Source organism: Medicago truncatula, chromosome 7 (assembly GCF_003473485.1).
Source record: "Medicago truncatula cultivar Jemalong A17 chromosome 7, MtrunA17r5.0-ANR, whole genome shotgun sequence".
Lineage (NCBI taxonomy): Eukaryota > Viridiplantae > Streptophyta > Magnoliopsida > Fabales > Fabaceae > Medicago > Medicago truncatula.
Genome location: NC_053048.1, coordinates 37,479,560 through 37,496,674, shown reverse-complemented (window position 1 = coordinate 37,496,674; position 17,115 = coordinate 37,479,560). Strand labels below are relative to the sequence as shown.

Below are 17,115 nucleotides of genomic sequence, written 5' to 3'. Positions count from 1 at the left end.
AAACGGCATACTAACATCCAGATATTCGACAATCCTATCATATATATAGATGTGATTTATAAAAGATTAAGTAGTCCTTAGTACAGAGCTTTCGGCTATTTATAAAATTTTAGAAATGGCCAGTGATTTGCGAGCTTGCCATGTAATTTACGTCTAACAAACTATCTTCAACACTGCAAAAAGTTGAGTAGTTTACATTATCCAATACATTGATTTTGTATGTTTCTAAGCTAAGTTCAAAACAAAAGGTGAAAAACAAGGTGAATATCAAGTTGTACACCATCCTTCCAACCATGAAATCTATGTAATTGCACAGTTTCTAGAAGGAACTACAGATATAAGGATGCTGCAAAGACGATGTCCCTCTTGATTTTGGACACTGCCTCTTCAAACTTAGCCTCAAGCTCAATCTCTCCAATTGACTTAGCTGCTTCTATTAGCTGCTGAAGAACTTCCTCAAGTCTTCTAATTGATCTAATCAAGCTACCTTCAAAAACTTGTGTAATCTCCATGATCTCATAGAACTTTGAACCTTTCGCCCAAGCATACACAACCTCCATAATATCAGGCCTAAAAGACTTCACAAAAGTTTCAACATCAATTTGCACCTGCTTATGGTAAAAAAATGAGATGGAGAAATAACTTGTTAGAGCATTTTACAACTACGGATGTGAAGAAATTTTAAGCTGAAAAAGGTTGTGATTAGGCCAAATCTACAATATTCAATGCATGGAATCATTGATTGGACAGTAACGAAGATAAGGATAAATATAGAATTGTTATTGTGAAATGAAAAGCTAAGGACCCAACTCAAAATCAGTTGATGATATTACATTCAATAGGAAGATGAATAATATATTTGCTTTGGAAAAGATGCACTAATTGGAACGATAATAAGTTTCAGTTCATCAGTTTTCAAAATTGATCTTGTAATGAGATTTTTTGAATATTTAGCTAATATACTAATTTGAGTAGAATTCCCAAATAAAACTGAAAATACAGTCTTCAAATGTGCAGTTAAATGCTAGTAATGTGACGAATTGGAATTCAGTAATTACCTTGCATTCAAGCTGAAGCTGGGCAACTCTCCGAGCAGTATCTTGTAACTGTGCATAGAGCAGATCAAGTTCTTCTCGAGGTTTGGCAGCATCATTGATTTTTTCTCGCCAGACAAAACAAGATAGGAGAGAAATCATCTCTTCCACCTTTATGTCCTTGAAGACACCATTGAACATCAGTTCTGTTAAGGTAAGTTCATCTGCACTGCTAATTTCACAAGCAACCTTCCCTTTCAAGTCGACCACGTTGTCACTTGTAGCATATCTGCATCCGAGATCTCATGTGAATATCATTTTCAATCAGCACCGGTCAATCGTATGGGATACTTAAATTATTTAATAGAAAGAGGCATATTTATAAACCATAAAAATAAAATTATACAACCATAAATTGGATTTGGACGTCAATAAGTAGTGATAGCCGACATCTATGAAGCACGGACACCAACACGACACCGACACACAATTACACTGAATTATGTGATTTTCTCAAATTATTCGCGGTGTCGGCGTGCCACTGTATGTGTCGTGTCTGGTGTCCGTGTCCGTATCTGTGCTTCATAGGCCGACAAATATCATTACACTGAACTATGTCATTTTCTCAAATTATAAACGATGTCCGTGTTGTGTCCATGAAATTAAATCCATTTGGGACTTGGCAGTTGGCAAATATAAACTTAAAGTATAAATCAGCATAGTGCATAACTTGAGCAGATACTCGATGTCAAAACTTCAAGGTCTTGCAGCAAAACAAAAACTGAAAGGATTAAGGAAAATAACACAAATACTTCACAATTTTCATTACCCTAGCCTCCGAAGAACCCTCTTTCTTGCCTTGAGCTCATCCTTGAATGCTAAAGTAGTAGATGATCTTAATGTTTTCTTAATGGACTTAATTTTTGCAGTCAGCTCTTGCTTCCTCTGAAAAACTTTTAACTTTTGCTTTATAAGCGGTGACTTCGCAATTTCATGCCTTTCAAATAGTCTCTCCAATGCCTCTATTCTACGGGATGCTTTTTTGTATGAGTTACTCTGTATCTGAAAAATATAGAAATCTAGATAATGATAGTATAATTGGGAAATAATAAAAATGAGGAAAACAAATGGATAAGCACCACACCTTCATGTCTTCTTCAGGATCTAGAAGTGGCAATCCCTTCTCACTAAATCTAGAAAGAGTTTCCATAACTTTTTTCAGTGTGTTTTCTCGAGCTTCCAATGGCAAAAGATCCTTTGGTATGTATAGACGCAGGCTGCTAATTGCATTAACCTGTGAAGGAAAAAGAAAATTATACACTAATCATTAGTTATTCCATTAACCTTTTGAACAAAAACAGCTATAAACATACAATTCCATCAAAACCAACATCTCAACAACAAATTGGATAGAGGTTTTAATATCAAGTTCCAACTATTGATTTTAAATCCTAGATAAGTTATTCAATGCAACAGCAAACAAACACAAGCACCCATGAGCATCCATACATGTGCCATGCATGCACACATATACAGTGCATAAGTAGGTAGTGTATTGATTGTGTTAAGTATCGTATTCTTCTTCCTAGAACTGGTTTTTATTTTACGATAGCAATTTTCTTGGAATCCAGTCTAATAATTTAAGGAGCATATCATAAAAGAACATTTAAAAACTAAAACTACATTTACAGGGTTAGAAATTAATAATAAAGAAGGGTTTCTAAATTATGGGGGAAAAGGAGAACATGCTCAGTAAGCAGTACAGTGTAGAAGGACCACTCCCTCTTTCAGAGCCAGACACTCCTCCAGAAATTCACTCTAAGCCAAAATGGCGACTAACTGGATAACTCCCTTGCTTTCTCATACTCCTACTCTCCACCACTAGAAGTCCAGTGCCTCGCTTGTCAGACGCACAAAACTAACTCGTACTTCCTCCTTATATAGTATGGGCTCAGTTCTATTAATTAATTACGGAACTTCTATGGGTTGAGAAACAGGCTGTAAATATTTCTATGAGCAGGGTACAAAATCCATCCCTGGTTTTGGTAATAAAGTTATAAGATCATTTTTTGAATTGAAGCACTCAGACTTTAAGCACTTTTCTCATCATAAAAGAGTGTGAATTGTGGTTTCAGCTGTGACAGAGTCACAAGGGTGAATGGTATTCCGACCCATGTAATTGATGAAATGTTGCCATCTCTATGCCTCATGTTTCTTCCATTTCCTTCTCTCATGTACAACCTTCTTGTTTTTCACTCAGAACTAATACACACAACAAAGATTTGGAAACTTCATGTTATTTTTAAAAGGCTTTACCTGAGATATAGGAATTGAAACCACAATAGGTTCTCCACGTTCTTTTAGAGGAACGATCTCAACAGATTTTTTTCCAAGTTTATCTTTCGTCACCACACATCTTGTAAGAATATCAACCTTGTAAGATGCATCTTCCGGCTTTATGTTTGCATCATCTGAAATGTTTTTTTGATTACTTTATAAAAAGAAAATTAAAATTTTAATGTACAAACTACAAAAGTAAAAATATAAATCACAAGAAGCCATTGAAAATTCTCACCTTCAGAAACACCCTTAATCCTTTCAAAATTAATGATCAGCCCCCATGTCAACTGATCCTCAATAAAAATGGGGACAAGATCTTCCTCACTAGAAGTGCATTGGAGAGAAACGAGCCTCCCAGGCTGTAAATAAGGTAAACAGTGTCTTGGAGATATCACAATGTCATGAACCTCTTTATTCAAACTTCTATGTTGCTCCAAAAGATTGTAATAATCCTTCAAACTGTCTTCTTCGTCAATAACAATTGATTCCCTCTCTTCTTCAAGAGTCTTTATTTGTTTCTGGATACACAATTATTAAGAAAAACTAATAAATGTCTTACTCTACAAGAAGTATTTTAAACCCACAATCGAAAAGAACAAATTCAAATGAATAAAGAGTAACTTCAAAATTTTGGAGAGATTGTATTAAAGCCTTACAAATTTAAACCTCATCAAGCTATACACTACACAAAAAGGCTTCATAAATTTTAACAAACCTCAAGATCAGGAATGGCACGATCAGCTTGAAACTGAAAAAAAGAATTACGGAGTAAATTTTCTGGATCGCCATCTTCACAGCGCATTTGGTTCAAAATCATGTTGTAGCTTAAATGAAAGGCACTGAAATACAAGAAAGCATTTACATAAGAAAAAGGCAGCAGATCATTTATAAAAGCTACGACGTTAAAAATAGTAAACAAGTTTCTTGTGTCAAAAGGTTAACAATGATAAGAAAACCATCCTTGGCTTTGTCTGTGTTCATGCATAAAATTTAGAATTCTCTGTCATGGCATCACTTATTATGTCATAACTCACAAGTCACATCACAATTGCTATCACGTGTGTGATTTTCAAATTCCCAATAAAAAAACTACATTAATTGGGTTAGAGTTCGAGTTAGTACACAACTAAGGAACTCTCACAACAGGCTATCAGCCAAATGTGAAGTGTATATTCAAGAACACCAAGAACAATTCAATCAAAAAGGCTTTTGGATAATTGGGCATTTCAAGAAAAATGGACAAATCACTCATTCTCAGGCAGAATCTTGTGTGCTATATAATTCTTCAATATAACTGACAATTTACCTGTTTAAACTATCAGCTGCCCCTTTAACCATATTTTTAGCAGTAGAAGGCTCCATTTTCTCATCAACCATGAGGATACATACTCCCCGGTCATCAATACCTCGTCGACCAGCACGACCACTCATTTGTATATATTCTCCACTGGTTATCCACCTAAACTTGTCCCCATCAAATTTCCGGACATTTGTAAAAACAACGGTTTTTGCAGGCATATTCAAACCAATGCTGAAGGTCTCTGTGGCAAACAAACACTGAAAGAAAATAGTTCAGTGGTTGAAAAATTTAATAACTTTGTGAAACAAGGAATGTTTATTATATCAATACAAACATAAAAGCATATATGAATATATACTTGTTAAATACAATAGTGATCTTGGTATGCCAAAAGTTAAGAACAAAATTACTGAGCAAAAAAGAGAAATGGGGAACCCCTGCCTAGTAAATATAATATTAAATAAAAATATATTATTGTAAAAGAGTCCCACATTGGTTGAGAGATGGTCTAAGCAATCCTCACCTCACAAGCCGGTTTTGTGAGGTTGAGTTAGTCCCGACCAGAATTTTTAAGATGGTATCAGAGTCTAATCCAAGATTTGTTGGGCCACCTTCTATCAGGTTTCCGCTATTGGGCCACCCACCATTTATATCCACAAACTAAGCCCAATAGTGTTGGGCGTGAGGGGGTGTGTTAAAGAGTGACACATCGGTTGAGAAATGGCCAGAATAAGTGTTTATAAGTGGGGGCAATCCTCACCTCACAAGCTGGTTTTGTACGGTTAAGTTAGGCCCAACCACAATTTCTAAGAATTATAATAATATATATGATATGATATTTTAAAGCAACAAGACTTTGTAGTGCGCAGTGGCATTTCCTAACTTGTACTACTGAAAGGTTATCCCTAAACAACATTTTAGGATCATATGATTCCAAGAATTTAATCACTTGGAAAACTTAAACATCGATGTCCATTTGATTACGCCACTAAAACTGTTTTCCCAGTAGCCTATTACTACGTTTCTGTTCTAATTCATTAGTCACACCCTACGTTGCTGGCATAATAAGAATGAGGTGGAATGGGGTCATTGTAGTTTGGTGTCGAAAAACAATTGTTTTAGAAACAACAAAAACACAATGACATTTCCCTTTACAGTAGTATTAAATTTTGGCATAGGTAATTCAAAGTGAGCATGGTCTAGACGGTCATGAGTAAGGCAAAAATCAGCAAATCTAGCAACTCATAGTAATAATCCCAGGAAGTTGATTTCTAAGGTGTATGCTTCATCTTCTTTAGTTCCGGTTGATGGTTCTCATATGGCATATCGTGTTCTGGAAGGAGGGAATGTTCTTAAAGGCTTTTCCTGGACTAAAACATCTTCTACAGACAGTTATCCATATAGAATTTCAATTTTATACAAGCTCATAATGCTTACAGGAACTTTCACGGTCATCTGAACTTTTTTTTTACGGGAAACCTTAATCAGGACATGAAAAATAGTTTCTAAAAGCTAAGGTTTTTTGTGGCATGTGTTATTTGTTCCGCTTAGTGTGTTATTTTTCAATTTTTTGACAGGAATAACAAAGCAAAGGTTTTCTGATAGTGCATGCCAAAGGTCCATAAATTATCTGGTTTATTTGGTTGCGGATGTATTCCTGTATTTTCAAGGATAAAAGTTTGTTGGTGGCCTCTCTTAAATGCTCTGCTAGTTCATGAATCATGGTCCATCTGACTCTAAATGTCTAATCCTAGCTTTGTTGCATTTTGGAACCATTTTGGCTCAACACTCTCTCTCTCTCTCTCTCTCTCTCTCTCTCTCTCACTCTCTCTCTCTCTCTCTCTCTCTCTCTCTCTCTCTCTCTCTCTCTCTCTCTCTCTCTCTCTCAACAGTCAACACACACTGGCATATAATAGCATGCAATCTCACCGAAAAAATTGTTACTCGATTGCTAGAAACAAGCCCTTAAATATTGAACTCCTTTGCCGGCATACAGTTATGCTGATAATGTAATACTTTACACAATATTACAGTCAAATTAACCAAAATAGTTTATGCATTGAATGAAGATAGGTCGTTAGACCTTCTTATAGATAAAGTATTGTATCTCATGATTTTTGTTCACTAACCTTGATTAGACCTTCTTGAAACAAGATCTCAATCACTTCCTTTAGAATTGGGAGTAAACCAGAGTGATGTACTCCTATTCCACGTTTGAGCAAGGGTAGCATGTTTGAAACCTGAAAAAAAAAAATCAATACAAACCCATCATGGTTACAATTTAATTATAGAGGAAAGCACAACTACAGAATAATACATTCTCCGATTCCAAAACAGAAAAAGTTAAAAAAGGAAAAATAAAAATATTTAAGAATGCAGCAAGGACTAAGGATTCCCTTCCCAAGGGACGGAACCAAGTATACATGATTTGGGTCGATCGCCACTGCCATGTATCATGTAACACTTGAACCATATATATATGAAACAGGTTTCACCACCCTAAAATAATTAAGAACCATGCAAAAAAAGCACACTTTCTTTTTCGAACCTGCACACAATTTGCTATGTGGTTCACAAGTAATATTTTGTAATCGTCCTAACCTTTGCAGCAAGCTATTTCATCCTTAATATTAATATTTTTTTTGGAATACTTAGTATTAATATTTAACTTGCTGCAGTTTTTAGAAAAATGTAAAAAGATGATGCTATTATTAGTTAACTAGATTGAATAAAATATAACTAGAAGAAAAAAAAATCCTCAAATTTAAACATAACTCCTATGTCTTTTAAGCAATTGTTGATTGTGACGATGTGATTTCTCATAAAAAGATGCTCTCTTGGGGGTAGTTTATTATGACAGAACGGAAGAGTTTAGGTCATCAATTTTCCAATTAGTTTGGTAATCCATTGAGTTCTTAAATCTTCGCTATTTGATTGTACAGCGTTGAATACTCCTATTAATAATATTTTTTTGCTTATAAACAAAAAATAACTCATCTTAGAGAGATCATATAACAATAAAAGCATCATGTATGTCACCCCATAGCATGAGATTGTGTCATTTTCATGCGCCGCAATTGCACTCTTACCATCTTTGTTACAATAGAAATTACCCTATTGTTTTTGTTTTTGCACCCCCTCAGTAACTTTTTCTAGTTCCGTCCCTGCCCTTCCCAATCTCACACAATATATGGAAATCTAAAAACAAACACGACCAACGCGCCATAGGGAAACCAAAATTAAAATTCATGAATTCAGACGAATAAATGCTTAATCTAGATCCCCAAATCCAACGGATAAATCAGAAATCTACTAGTCCTAAGGAATCCTTGTTTTCATAAATTTTAGGGCGTGACGAAACTGACAAGAGAAAATTGAATCCGGTTTATGAATGAGTGCTTTTTTAAATTAATAATTGATGATTTTTAAATCAACAAGAAGCTTTATAGTTTGTTGAAGAATTTGAAGTGTGTTGAAAACCAGAGATCTGCATGAGGCATGGTAAATGTGCCCCATAGGCGGAAAACACCACAATTTATCAAGTGACTTGCCTGAGGAAGCTTCTTATCATCATCTGAAAGCATATCCATAGCACACCAAAATATTTTTTCTATGTTGTCCTTCTCTATATCCCCATTGAGATCCATTTTGGCCATCTGCAGAAATCATAGACGACACAAATACAAAGTGTCACCGCACATGGAAGAATGAGAAAATATTCTTTTAACAATGAACATCAATTAGAACTTACCTGCATTGCAAGAAATTCACACTCCCTCTTGCTAAAGCTGAACAGTATCACAGGATCGTATTGACGTTGAATGATCATTTTCACCATCTTGAATATGTCGCTTTCTTCAGCAGCCTTGCCCAGCACCAAACCTTTTTGCCACTTGGCGTTTTCTTTTTTCCTATCACCATCAGCAGCGGGAATAAGAGCATTCAAAGCTTTCTGAAAGCTGTCTTCACGGAATTTTCCCTTTTCATCCACAACTAAGTACAGACCCTCACTTCCGGAAGGAAATATATAATGTTGAAGGGGAGTTGGTCGGTAATCCGTATAAACAATATGACAAGGTTGTTGGTGTACCTGCAATCAACCCAAATCGTAAGACCACCAGCAAACATCCCCACATTCACAAAAATGAATCAAAAAATGCAAATAAATAAAGATTCTATAAAATCAAGTTGAGATTAAATCACCTTTGCTACCCAATCAGCAAATTCTTTGGCATTAGGGACAGTGGCAGATAGGAAGACAAAACGGGCATTCTTTGGCGACATAACAATGCTCTCTTCCCAAACCACACCTCTTTCACGATCACGCATGTAATGCACCTCATCAAAAATAATCCAAGCCACCTCCCTGGTGACCTCAGACCCTTTGTATTGCATACTACGCCAGATTTCCGTAGTCATGACCTAAAATGAGCAAATGTAAATGTTTATTTATACATATCAAAATTTCATCTGTCAGACTAACCAGTATAGATGAGTGTGTATTTGGGCAGTATATACTTTGTACATTCTTTTTTAGTTGTTGTTTTAAGGTTATTGACACGAACTAAGAAAACTAATAAATCTTGATCTTTATACTTTTGATAGAATTAATCTCATTCGTCCTATTTCTCTCTGCAATAAATAGTTCACGGTATTCTTGACAAAATTAGTTAGTGTTGCCTTTTGAACTTTGTAAACAATATACTTCGATAAACAAAACAATCAAGCCCTTGTATCATAAGTTCTTATCTATTATCTTATAAGCTAATTTTGTCATAAAAAATAAAAACAAAAGCCAAACTATGTTGATACAAGTTATAAGCTATTTTCATAAGCTATCCTGGAGAGCTTTTGAAAATAATGTTAAAAATATAATAAGATGTTTTCGTTAGCTATCCTGAAGAGCTTATATGGAAATAAACTGAAAACAACTTAACATGTCAAAACTCATAAGCTCTCCGAATCGGTATCACAAGTGACAACTACTTATATAGATAAACTCAAAAAAGCCGATATAAGAACAAATTCATTATCCAAAACGACATTTAAAAAAATAACGGAGTAAATAGTAAAAATATTAGGGTAATCATATATACCAGGCAAGAAGCATTGGGGTCAATGGTAACATCACCAGTCATCAAACCAACATCAGAAAACTCTTCTTTAAACTCTCTATACTTCTGATTACTAAGTGCTTTGATAGGTGAAGTGTAAATAACACGCTGTTTATTTCGAAGAGACATAGCAATTGCATATAAAGCCACAACAGTTTTCCCAGCAGATGTATGTGCAGACACCTAAAATATTAATCCAAAATCATCAAAATTCAATAATTATAATAATGAAAATTAATTAAAATAGTAGAAATGAAGGTGTTAGTTGTATACCATAACGGATTCAGAGTTTTCGAGACAGGTAATGGATTGAGATTGAAAGGGGTCGAGTGTGAAAGGGAAGGTCTTTGCAGGTTCTTTTGTGGAAGATGAAGAAGAAGAAGGTGGAGGGTGAACGTAGCCATGTGGATATGAGACATCGTGAACACAGTCGTGTAGTGGTTGTTGTGCTTGGTGGGAAGGTGATGGTTCTTCTTCTCCCGGCGGCGATTTCCTCTTTAAGGATCCCATAGTTGTATTGTATTGTGAGGAAATTTCACAACGAAGTTGAGAATGAATGTATACGAAGAAGCTGTGTTGGCAGATATAGCACGAGGAGAGGGGAAGAAAAATCAGAAAAATAGGTTAAAAACGAAAAAAACTTTTCCGAATGCGTTGGTTACTCCGGCAGTGCAACACAGAATTGGAAGCCTTCCTTCCTTCCTTCCTTACTCCGGCAGTGCAGTGCGGCTTCAGTTTTGTGTTGTCAAGGGTTTAAAGCGGCAGGCAGCGATTGACTGCATTATGTTTTTTTTATGGACCTCCTCAAATGGAACTCGATTGGGCTTATCATCCTCTCAATTTACAGATCCGACCCGGAAAAAAAAATTATGTTCTTAACTTATATATATATATATATATATATATATATATATTGTTACCAGTATGATCAAGATTGTAATTGTTTGACTTATTTACTTAATGATTTGCTTCCTTATGAAAAACATGAAAATGCATATTAAAGTAAAGATGCAGTGTGTGTTTGATGTAAGGCAAAATCACGGTAGAAAGTAGCGTTGATAGAGAAGCTATAAATAGTAGCTTTATAAATTTACCGTGAAATGAGTTGTAAACGTGAGGTAGCGGTGGCCCGTCGGGTAACCAAACACAAGCGTGACAATTGGCCCAATGATTGTGTATCCTATAAAGAAGATTAAGAACAATTGGAGAAAGCTTAAATAGAGTTCCAATGTTCATCTTTGACAATCTCAATTCCCCTCGTTGCAACCCTGGGTTCAACAAACAAGCAAGATTGAATATCAATATTAGTGCTAAAGCCACCTAACGAATCTCAATAATGGTTTCTTAAAATTTCCCCATTAGAGACATGGCTTGGTGATTTTCTTGATGCACCATCATCTTAATTTTGATCCTACCAAGGGAAGAGAAGACCAAATAAACTCTATGATTTTAGTAGAAGGATCATGGTTGTCAGCAATATTAAAAGCATTAAAAGTTTAGAGGTCAAATATAGTGTTAGACACAGAGCCATTGGATAAACTTTCGACCACATGCATAAAAGACAAAATTGAACTGCAAGTTTTGAAAAGAAATCCTCTTATTCAAGAATCTAACAGAAAAAATAATAGAGGAAATTGTAGTATCCCTAACTTAGCCGTTACTTGACCAAATGTATGTCTAAAACATGGTATTAGAACCATTACCAATAATATAATGGATTTGATCCTTAACAACTACAAAGTGGTGTTTTATACAAATGCAAATTAGAGGGAGATATATGACATTCAATAAGATGGTAATTTCCAAATAAGTAGCTTTGATCAAAATGGCTCAATCATAAGATGAGGAGTAACATAGCCAACAAAGTCTCAAAATAACTACTTAGTTGACAAGCTTGATATGTCTCAAGCCCAAACCACATCCAGTAGTAGGAGCACAAACATATTTCCAAGTAACACTTACTGACTTTCTAGCATGAATGTCTCCAGACCAAACAATTTATTTTACCTAAGACCACTTACAATGGCTTGTTGAATGCCATATTCAACATGTTGAGACCATTGTAGGGGGTGTTGAAATGGGAAAAAAGTGAGTTGGAGGAGGGAAGTGTTGAAACAATTCAACATGTTGAATGCCTGGCCCACGGAGACACTTGGCGCGCGCTGATTGGCTGCTCGGATTTTTATCTTCTTAATAATTTGGACCCAATTATTTCATTGCAAATAATTTTTATTTTTATTTTTTTTACCAAAATTCGTAATTTTTTTTCTCTATAAATAGAGACTTAGATCATTTGATTTGGACACAGAAAAAAATCAAGTTTTTCACACTCTTAATCTTATTATTAGCTTTGTATTAGCCTTTCTTTTGAAGTTTTAGTGTTTATTTAGTTTGTTGTATTGCATTTTATTTATGTTAAGAAAATAAAAATAAATTATTTAAATAAATTTTGTTTTTACAAAAAAAAAAAATTGTTAAGTGTTTCTTCATTTTAATTTAATTATGATCGATAATTGTAATTTTATGTAATTATAAAAACAAAAATATAAAATTAAATAAGAATAAGAAATAAAAGGTGGTGGGGTAGGGTGTTGAATGAAAAAACCATTGAAGAGGTAAAAATTGAATGGGTGTTGAATTAAGAGAGAGAAAATGATGTGGAGTGTTGGAAATTGAAAAAGTAGGTGTTGAGGGTTGTTGAATATATTTTGCCATCGTAAATGATCTAAGTATCAATCTTATTAAGTAAAAATATAGGTCAAGCATAAACGTGAAAGCTATAAAGAAGTATACCGTTAATAATAGACTGCACTAAGTATACTTTTCTCGTGATAGAAGGAATATAACCCTTACAATTGGATAATTTGCATCTAATCTTGTTTGCACTAACAGAAGATGATGTGCACGAGATCTGTTACTTGAGATTGATAAAGAAAGGAGCATGTTAAATATGTGGAAATATGTCTATAGAAATTGAGATAAAATAACTTCAAATTTAATTTGGCGCGTGGGAGACAATGACCAAAGTGACTTATGCTTAGACAACATGACACCTAGTGTTGGCCCCTTGCACAAATTTTATACTTGAAATATTCCACATCCCGAGTTACCCCTTATTCCGATTAGAATGGGGCATCATGGTGTTGTGGTGAATTTCATGATCTAGGGGTGTTGAACGAAGAAACATGTGATGGTATAACTCTAGAGTACACAAACATTGGTTGGAGCTATCACAATGTTGCGGTTGGTTGGTCTGACGGGGAGAGCCGCATTAAGAGGTATTTTAGGGACGAGCAACATGAGTCTCTTTGCAACATTTTCAGCCGACATTAAGGTTTGTTTAATGTTTCAGGATGAGCTTTGGGGATATTCCATGACCTCTAAACCGTTAAATCTAAGTGTATCTTGCCAGTGCGATCAGATTTATATGGAAACAATTTTGTTAAAACATATTTTGCGAGTGGTGAAATCAAGTAACAAATACATTGGCTAAGAATAATTTATCCTTATTTGGAGATTGTAAAATTTATAATTTTGTTTCAAACTTTATTGGCATGTGCCTCTAATGGCCGATCTTTCTTGTGTTGCTTTTGTTTGAGGATTTAAATCTAGTGAAGGGAATATTTAATCTCCATATTTCCTAAATAAATAAAAAATAATATTGGCCACAACAAAGACTAGGAAAGTTTGAATTACTACATTTTTAACATTTGGAGTAGAACGAACTCTTGTCCGCTACTTCTGGATGGATACACAAGTAAATAAAAAGTTAAGATTATTTCAAATGATTTGGGAAATTCAAGCAAAAGTTCAACATGTTAGGAGTCCGGTTGAAATAATAGTGACTTAGATAATTATGACATAATAGACCGGATTTTTTACCCTCCTTCAGTTTTATAATGTCACTAAAAGGTAAAGACAATTTTAATCAAAGGTTATATGCTATAATTATAAATCATCCCAACAAAATGAGAAAAAGTGACAAAATAAATATATCAAGATATTGTAACGTTATATTTTATGGTAATGTAAAAATTACTACTAAATAAGCGAAGATTTGTAACCAAAGAAAAGAAGATATTAATAACGGTATTTCAAGATTTTTTTTTTTTTCCAATGCACAATTGTACTTAAACTTTCGTATAACTTTTTTTCCTTCTTCAAGACAGTGATTTATTTTTTTATATACCTGAGCTGAGCCCACCCGTAACGTATTTATTGAAACAGTGTACTAATAGTGTGCACTGTTTGAACCAAGTTTTTAAAAGGGTAGCCAAAGAATTAAACGCGGCGCAGGAAGTGCTTAAATAGTGCGGACCCACACACATGATCAATACCAACACTTTGAGAGATGTAGTAAGTGACATATTGTGTGTTCCAATTCACCACACACAAAAAACTCAACATTCATTTCAAATTCAGTGACCCACCATTATACCTATTGACTTCCTATTCAAGTGGGGTTGGGGAGCACCATCCGTTCATCATGCTCCTTACCACTATCTTCCTTTTCTTCAAACTAAATCCAATTTAGATTTACACACTTTTTTATCACTCAAATAGTTTGTACAATGTGTCCAGTGTAATTGATTATTCATTAATAATTGTTTTGGACCGGCCAAAAACCCTACATTATCTCGACGTTCATTTCTACAAAGATCCAATCCAACACGATAAATGTTTTCGTTCATCTTCGACTCATAGTGCTTCAACGGCTCGAAACGCTTTCCAATGGCTATCGAATCCAAGCCTTGAAAGCGCTATTCATAAAGTTTGATCCATCACTCTCTAACGACTTCTTTTCAATACTATAAAACATCAATTTGTAAAAAGTACAACATATAAGCTACATATTTTTCGATCTATAACGATTTTTTGTTCTCTTACTAACTTGAACGTCAGAATATTTACAAATATCAATCTCCAACATTTAACTCGATGAAAGAATGTTCTAATTTCTCCAATAACAATCATTCTTCATTTTCAATTTGCACTTCCTTTGTTCATTGATGATTTCATAAGCACTATCTTACGGTACTTTTGTTCAATGGTTTAGACGCGCTTCTCCCACCATTTTGGAATCATTATCTTATTAGTATTTTTTTTTACTCTGGTGGGATCATTATCATCCTTCGTTTGCAAATTTACCAATCACACCAAATATATTTTTTTATATTGATTTAATATTAAATGTCACCATTCAAGCTACCGTAAGAAAAACCCCATTCTGACCAAACATCAATTTGATGTTTTACTATCTTTAGAATCTTAAAATAAGTGTCTTTATAATCTTTGAAGCGTTATAAGTTTAATCTTGATTATACTTGCCGATTTTCTGCATCCAAAGTAGAATCTCATCAACATAGAGATTAATTAAAATAAGTGTCTTTATAATCTTCTAAACACTTGCACAATTTTTTTTATCTCTTTTGACTCAACTCAATACAAGTAGCTATAAAACTAATAAATAAATTAAATTGACTATTTTTTTGGGTACAAATTCAATTAATTAATTAATTCATGATATACTTTTCAAAAAAATCGCAAAAGAGAAAATAATCATTACAACAAATTTTATTTTTATTTTTTAAAGAAAGAGATGAGAAACAACATCTTAAACTTTAATTGAACATCAATATACAATATCACAAATTACGTTTAATGACTTTTATTTCAAATTAATGAAACTCACAAAATCAAATAACTCATACAGATTTCATAAATTTTTATTACAAGCCAAATTCAAATTGATACTCCTATATTCGTATTTATTTGTATAAAATTACTTTAAAGCAAGTTAACAATAAATGATTAAAGCTTATTAAAAAAACAGTACTAAATTATTACTCCAGCAATAATTATTATAGGTATTCAACTAAGAAGACCAGTAAATATTAAAAATGCGAATAATCTTAATTCAGCTAGAATGTGAATTATTTATATATAAAAAAAAATAAAAAAAAAGGAAACAAGTGCAGAGTGTTTTTTTTTTTTTGCTGAATTGAAAATGCAGAGGACCAGATCAAACATGCAATTGCAAATTCACAAACATTGAATGTTAACTATATTGTAAAATTAAAATACAAAAGAAAACAACCACTATGTTTATCTTGTAATAATTAACACTGTAGTATAGTGTATACAAATAATAGAATTTAAAACCACAAAAAAATGATTAAAATTCTCCATTTTGTTTCGATCAAGAATATGGGAAGAAAAATGAAAAATCAAATCACCGTTTCACATGAAAAAGTCAACCAAATCAACGGTTATCGTTGACTCTTCCAAAATCTGCAAGCTTCCTTGAACGGTTCGCACAAAACGACGCCGCTGCAGAGAGATGTGGCTTCACCGCTGCAGCTCTAACGTCCGCCGCCACAGTCATCTCGGGTGGTAGTCCCTTGTGGTTCCATCTCCGGTTCGGACTCGCCCGAACCAAAGGACTCATGCAAAAAATACCCGAACCTGACGCGCTCTTCCCGTGTCCAAACCTCGAACGCCGCGCCGATGGAACATTTACCGACGGCGTTCTCCGCCACCACGGAGAGGACTCCGACGAGTAACCACTCCCAGACGGACACTGATCGCATTCATCAACAAACTCCTCTGTTCTCACCGGAGACATTCCACGATCAGATTGACGGTGACGATGCCTCCGCCGTGCTCCGACGGTAAAATCCTCTGCCATAACATTCCGATCGCGATTCTTCTTTCTCGCAGGTAAAATCGAAGAAAACCACGAAGATGAATCCGAAGAAGACGCTTCACAGGATGGATCAGATTGAAATTTCTCCGATCTAGTCCTAAACAGATTCGAGAATTTCCAAAACTTGCTCAAACGCTTCTTCAACGACCTGGAGTTGGAATTCACGTTACAATCCCCTGCGTAAAACGTCGGACCTAACTGCGGAGTGCTGTAAAACAGTCTTTCACGACGATCTCCAACGGTGGGGTAATCAGATTTACGGCGAGAGACGTAAGGTGAAACAGAGCGTGGAAATATTAACGGTGGTGGAAGATGATTGGTTGTTTCGGAGTTTCTAGAACATTCATCGGAAGCGCGTGAGGTGAGTCTTGTTAGTTGGGTTTGGGCTTGGATTAAGATTATGAGTCTTTCTCTAAGACAGGTGGAGCAGACGCCGACGGTGCTAGAGAAATCAGAAATATGTTTCTTACACCTCATTTGTTTGTTACATACGACGGCGTTTCGTGTGTTTTTTGTTGAGTAGCAGCAGCATGAGAAAAGAGATCTGAGGTTTGCTTTGTCTTGTTTTGTTTGTTAAGAGAGAGATTGTTGGAAGTGAGTGATGGTTTGGTACTACTAGTA

General features: G+C 34.7%; 2 protein-coding genes across 2 annotated transcripts; both read right to left on the bottom strand.

Annotated features, from left to right (window-relative positions):
• Positions 1-22: 22 nt before the first annotated feature.
• LOC11442551 (DExH-box ATP-dependent RNA helicase DExH9) lies at positions 23-10,596 on the bottom strand. The gene is made up of 14 exons (XM_003624183.4): positions 10,062-10,596; positions 9,771-9,971; positions 8,878-9,096; positions 8,426-8,764; positions 8,226-8,330; positions 6,804-6,914; positions 4,681-4,931; positions 4,090-4,213; positions 3,610-3,892; positions 3,351-3,505; positions 2,179-2,328; positions 1,864-2,096; positions 1,059-1,323; positions 23-608 (listed from the first exon to the last, which is right to left on the bottom strand). Exons 1-14 carry the CDS (start codon positions 10,296-10,298, stop codon positions 330-332), a joined length of 2,952 nt encoding a protein of 983 aa, XP_003624231.1. The 5' UTR covers positions 10,299-10,596; the 3' UTR covers positions 23-329.
• Positions 10,597-16,050: 5,454 nt separating this feature from the next.
• LOC112416687 (uncharacterized) lies at positions 16,051-16,971 on the bottom strand. The gene has a single exon (XM_024771009.1). The coding sequence runs from the start codon at positions 16,969-16,971 to the stop codon at positions 16,051-16,053; it is 921 nt and encodes a 306-aa protein (XP_024626777.1).
• Between the last annotated feature and the right edge of the window lie 144 nt (positions 16,972-17,115).

Coding starts and splice junctions, on each gene's coding strand:
- LOC11442551 (XM_003624183.4), bottom strand. CDS start 10,298: ATGGGATCCTTAAAGAGGAAATCGCCGCCGGGAGAAGAAGAACCATCA. Junction 9,097..9,770: donor ACCCCAATGCTTCTTGCCTG/GTATATATGATT, acceptor TGCTCATTTTAG/GTCATGACTACGGAAATCTG. Junction 4,932..6,803: donor TTCAAGAAGGTCTAATCAAG/GTTAGTGAACAA, acceptor ATTTTCTTTCAG/TGTTTGTTTGCCACAGAGAC.
- LOC112416687 (XM_024771009.1), bottom strand. CDS start 16,971: ATGAGGTGTAAGAAACATATTTCTGATTTCTCTAGCACCGTCGGCGTC.